This window comes from Lactuca saligna, chromosome 5 (genome assembly GCF_052625555.1).
Source record: "Lactuca saligna cultivar CGN05327 chromosome 5, ASM5262555v1, whole genome shotgun sequence".
Classification (NCBI taxonomy): domain Eukaryota; kingdom Viridiplantae; phylum Streptophyta; class Magnoliopsida; order Asterales; family Asteraceae; genus Lactuca; species Lactuca saligna.
In genome coordinates, this window is record NC_136421.1 from 261,988,329 (window position 1) to 261,993,514 (window position 5,186).

The following is a 5,186-nucleotide window of genomic DNA, read 5'->3' on the forward strand; positions in this document are numbered from 1 at the left end:
AACATGCATGTTTCCACTTTTGTTTGATTACGTGACACGAAATATAAATAAGTATTTGTCTACCCCATGTTCTAAACTGTCTATATTTAAATATTTTTAATAATCGTTATTTAATGATTTGCCAAATATAAACCCACTAATAAATAGATCTACTTGTCAATTGAAGGTATATATACAAGGCCTATACACCTGGATGTATACATATAGACTACAATGGTATGCATATTTGGTGCATATAATCTTTTGCTTATCCTAAAGAATTTACATTTTATTATTTGTTTTAAAATATATATATATATAAATAAATGTTTATCACATTTATGAGAAAGTTTAAAAAGAAAAAAGGAATCTATATCATGTTGTTTGTTGTATTATTCTCCAAAATGAGGAAGGGAAGGTAAAGGCGTTTTTGGCCCTATCTTTTGCCCTCGACTTGATGTAACTAATGAGAAATGGTCCACATGACATATGAGCATTTCTTTTTTAAAAGAGGTAAAACCTTTTTCCATTTAGATTACCATATTCACAAAAACAATGTATTGGCTTATATTTATGGTACAAATGCAATATTTATTGATCGAGTATTTTAAAATTGATACACATCATGTAAAGCTAGTGTTTTGCATGAAGTTCATAAACCAATCACTTTATTGATTATTGTATTTTTTTTACCATATCGTATCACCTCATAATAAAAATATATTATGAAATTGCTGTTTGTTTTAATAAGATAAGGAGAGGATAATCAATCAATGTGATCAAAACTGTAATTATTGAACACTTGTTTTAGAATCACATTTCTGAATTTTGTTTTTTTGAGTTTAATTGGAATCAACAAACCAAATTTATAAATACTAAACACAAATCAATATATCCTTCTATACAATCTCTCTTGAATCTCAATCACCTACTATCTCTCCTTTCCACCAAACCTACCAAATTACATTCACACACAACACAAGCATTAATAATTAAAGCAGCAGCACAACAAGATGATAATTGAAGCATATACCTCTTGGATTTCTTGGTTCACTCAACACTCAACATCAATATGTCTGCAAAAAGTAAAGGAAACCCATTAATTTTGATATAATGTTGGTTGAAATAATGGAAAGAATTTAAAAAATAAAATAAAATTGTTTTGCTAATTTTAGAAATGAAATGATGCAATGAAGTTACCTCTCATGTAGAATCATTTTGGTCTTCATCACCACTGTCAGTAGTTTGTGAATGATGTTGATTTTGATTTTGATTTGGATGGTGATGGTGATCTAGAGGATGATTTTGGTCGGAATTCATGTTTAAACCACCTCGGGAATAAGCATTCAGCGCCGCTAACATCCCTAAATTGCTATCGCTCATTCCCAAACCCAGATGTTGCGACGGTTGTTGTTGTTGTTGTTGCTGCTGCATCAGCATTGATCCCAGTTGAAGGGGATTTGCTCTTGAATTCTGCTGGAATTCCAGATTCGCCGCCGGGATGTTGATTCTTGGGATGAAATGGAGTGGTGCTTGCAGTGTGTTTCCGCCGCCGACGGCTTGGGCAGTCGGAAATGGCCACATCTGCTGGTGGTGGTGGTGTTGCGACTCCGATGCGGCTCCGGCGAGATGAGAGTGTTGGCCGCTGCTACTACTGACGCTGGTGGATACCGGTAGCATCCACAAGGTGTTTCCGGTGGCAGTGGTGGGTGCTGGAGCAACCGCCCACATGGCTGTTGCCGGCATCATATTAGCATGGTGCCGGAGAATATTGTTACCGGAAGAAGGTCCTCCGGCTTCTTGTTGTTGTTTTGGCATTTCCATAGCTCCTTTGAATTGTTTGTTGGATGGTGACGTTGATCCGACTGTTACTTCCCCTTGATTTTGATTACTCTCGTCTTTGAACAAATCTTCTCTGTACCTTTTTCTCATATAATTCTCGGTAGAATCGCCACCGGTTCCGCCGTTGCCTCCGGTGGAAATTGCATCGGCAATTTGGTCTGCTGTTAAAATATGAGGGTTTTGATGGTGATGGTGTTGCTGTTGTTGTTGTTGCTGGTGGTGATGTTGATGAAACCCCATCATTTGAGAGAACCCTTCTTGATCAAAGGGGTGGTGTGCAAGTGCCAAAGCCCCATGAAATTGATGAGGCGCGGACTTCGACGGCGGAGCTGAGAGAGTGGATCCGGTGCTACGAAGAGAGACGTTCAAGGTGGAAAAGTTAGCCGGAATGGTACCGGTGCCGGTTGCAGCAATAATGGCCGTCTCCGCCTGCTGTAGCAGCCACTCAATTGTTTCTCCATCGGACTTATGACCCAATTCCCTCGTCAACTGGAAAACCCTAGCCGCACATGTCGCCGGCATTCGAATTCTCCGACCACGGCCATCGACCTTAGTATGCCGGTCTTTTGTTGACCTCTTGGGAGGAGGAACCACAGCGACAGGTTGAGGGTTTTCTTTAGCAAGATCCGTTAGAGCTTCGGATCTAGTGGCGATGGCCAGGGAGGCGTCGACGAGGTGTGGATGCGGCGGAGATAGCTGTGTGGCGGAGGAGGTGGACGCGGTTGTTGGGTGTTGGTTGGAAGGAGAAGAAAGAGAAGAAGAAGCACCACTAGTAGTAGTAGGAGTGTTAGCTGGACCGGGTTGGATGGATATGGAGCCCATGAATGGGGTTACAGATCGAGCATCAAATGGGACCACCATGGGTTGGTGGTGGAGATGGTGGGAGAGGTGATGGTGGTGGTGGTGGTGGTGAGAAGAACTAGTGTTGGAGGTGGGAGTAGTAGTGCTGCTTTGTTTATTATTGCTCTGCAAATCTGTTCGTTCCATGTGCTCTTTTTGTTGTACTTTTATTTTCTTTCTAAAAAAGGTTATCTTTTTCTTCAGTGGTGGGTTCAAGAAACCTGAAACATCTCCACCACCACCACCAACCACCAGTCTCCGCCGCCTGGGGCTGGGGGTAGAGTGAGAGAGAGAAAGAATAAAAAAAGGAAGGGGTCTAGAGAGAGAAAAACAGCTAGAGGAGTTGGAGTTTGTGGGGTTGTTTGGTTTTTGATTGACTCTTGTCTTTGTGTTTCCCTATGGTTAATTGGTTTGAGGGGTGGGGCATGGGCTATAACTTAATAGTTTGTATACTTGTACAGTAGTATATCGATTCTAATTTCTATGTCTGGTCTTTCTAAAGTACAATACCACCCTTCATGGATTTTTTTTTTTATTATCAAATACCTTTTAACTTTATAAAAATATAATATTTTGAAAGATAGATCTTATAAAAATAAAATAAAACCGGACTAAAAACTTCCTAAAATCTTTTTATTTTACGAGAAACATAAATTATAGATATTAAATCTTTAAATAAAAACTAAAACAATAAACTAATATTTAGATATAATATAATAATTTATGTTTGAGTTTGATTTTCTTGATAAATAATGCATTAGTTATTAAAATTAATCTTTATTCTAATAAATAAATAGTTTTAATCTATTTTTGACAAGTTTCAGTTTAATACAACTTCTTATTAATATTAAACAACTCATTTCAAAATTCAAATTTATATTTTCTAATTATATGTTAAATTTAAAGTTATAATAACTTTAAAATTTTGATATATCTCTTAGTTAATAATTTATTTAAAATTACTCGTTTAAAATAATTGATTAATAATTATAAAAATTTAATTAATTTTATAACCGTAGTTTTTATGGGTTATAAACTAGTAATTATAATAAACATCTAACCATTTAAAATAATTTAAATGTTATAAGTACCTTAATGCAATTTGAAAATTTGTTATGATCAAATTTACATTTAATTATATTAGTTTTACTAAAAAATTATTTTACTCTTTATAAAAAATGACATAACCTCACGTCTATTTTACACAAGTAAAAAGTAAAAGTTTCAATTTTTTTTTTTTTATTTAGCAAACAAAGCTTTGTCTTGATTTTGATAACATTTAATTAACACTACGGAAGAATCCCGTTTTACGCATGGGATTAAATATGTCAAATGCATGGACAATGGAAGTAGATACTATTATCATCACCCTCTCACGGAATTTAATAAGGATAATCGTTTCCATCTAATTTCATTAAAAAAAAATGTTTAAAAGTAACATAAATGGAAAGCAGGGCACAAGGATTTTTATGATATTTCTATTTTTGTTGCCCTGTGCTTGTGAACGACTACATGCAAAGATTGTGAATATTTTACAAGTATATTAGCCAAAATAATGCAAAATTTTGCAAATAAATTGTATTTTTAGCTCTTTAAAACAAAGTAGATACATTGGAATTAAAACACACTTTATTTGCAAAACAATTCATTTGTTGGTTGGATTACAATTGTTTAATAAAATATAGTGCCTTCGACACACGATGGACGAATGAAATCTGACGAGGCTAAGGGAAATAAAAAGAAAATGAAGGAAAAAACGGGCGTAGCATCATTGTTTACTGTAGAGTTTAGTCATTTGAATGATGCATTGAAGGAGTAGATCCAACATCTGAAAATACTCACATCACAGAATCTTCCAAATTTTCCTCAAACATCTTTTTTCATCAAACCACCATCAACAAAAACGGCAGTAGTTTTACTCCAACAATCAAGCTATGAACATGAACATGAAACTATGTTAAGTACACAACAGTTTCAGCAACTCCATGTTTAGTCATAGAAACAGCAACATCAACACCACCTCCACCGACAGTTTCAGCAACACCACCAACAACAGTAGCAACATGAGCACCAGTCTCCAGTGGAGATGAAACAGAGGACCCAAATGACGAATTTTCCCCGGAAAGAACATGGTGTGGATTTCAACCAACATGTGCCTAATGATTGAGAGAATGTTTAGTAATATGGAATATAGAATATGGAATCGGGATAGATATGTGTTTTAATGGTATTTCTATGTTTTTTTTTCTTCTTGTAGGTTGTTAAAGATGGAGATGGAGTATATGCTTTGTTTGTTTTCATTTTTAGTCCTTAATTGAGATTCTTGCAATATTTTTGGTCCAAAAAATATAGTCAATTTCTTGGAAGAGGGACAAAACCGTTAAAAAACATTAAAGTAAGGACCAAACATGCAAACAAATATTTTTTAGGACAAAAACTGAAAGAATCGGCTATACTCAACAATCAAAAATGTAATTCAATGTAATTTCTATAATTTGTTTAAGAACGTGGCAAACCTTATTGCG

At 35.3% G+C, this 5,186-nt stretch overlaps 1 protein-coding gene across 2 annotated transcripts; it reads right to left on the minus strand.

The window, feature by feature from the left end:
* Positions 1-742: 742 nt before the first annotated feature.
* LOC145047610 (transcription factor TCP8-like) lies at positions 743-3,067 on the minus strand. Of its 2 annotated transcripts, XM_078995913.1 has the most exons (3): positions 1,180-3,067; positions 1,013-1,055; positions 743-932 (listed from the first exon to the last, which is right to left on the minus strand). In XM_078995913.1, exon 1 carries the CDS (start codon positions 2,806-2,808, stop codon positions 1,183-1,185), a length of 1,626 nt encoding a protein of 541 aa, XP_078852039.1. In that variant the 5' UTR covers positions 2,809-3,067; the 3' UTR covers positions 743-932; positions 1,013-1,055; positions 1,180-1,182. The 2 variants fall into 2 exon arrangements, with proteins under 2 accessions (XP_078852039.1, XP_078852038.1); XM_078995912.1 differs by having other exon boundaries at positions 743-1,055.
* Between the last annotated feature and the right edge of the window lie 2,119 nt (positions 3,068-5,186).

What these genes read in the sequence shown, in the direction of transcription:
- LOC145047610 (XM_078995913.1), bottom strand. Translation starts at nt 2,808, where the DNA reads ATGGAACGAACAGATTTGCAGAGCAATAATAAACAAAGCAGCACTACT.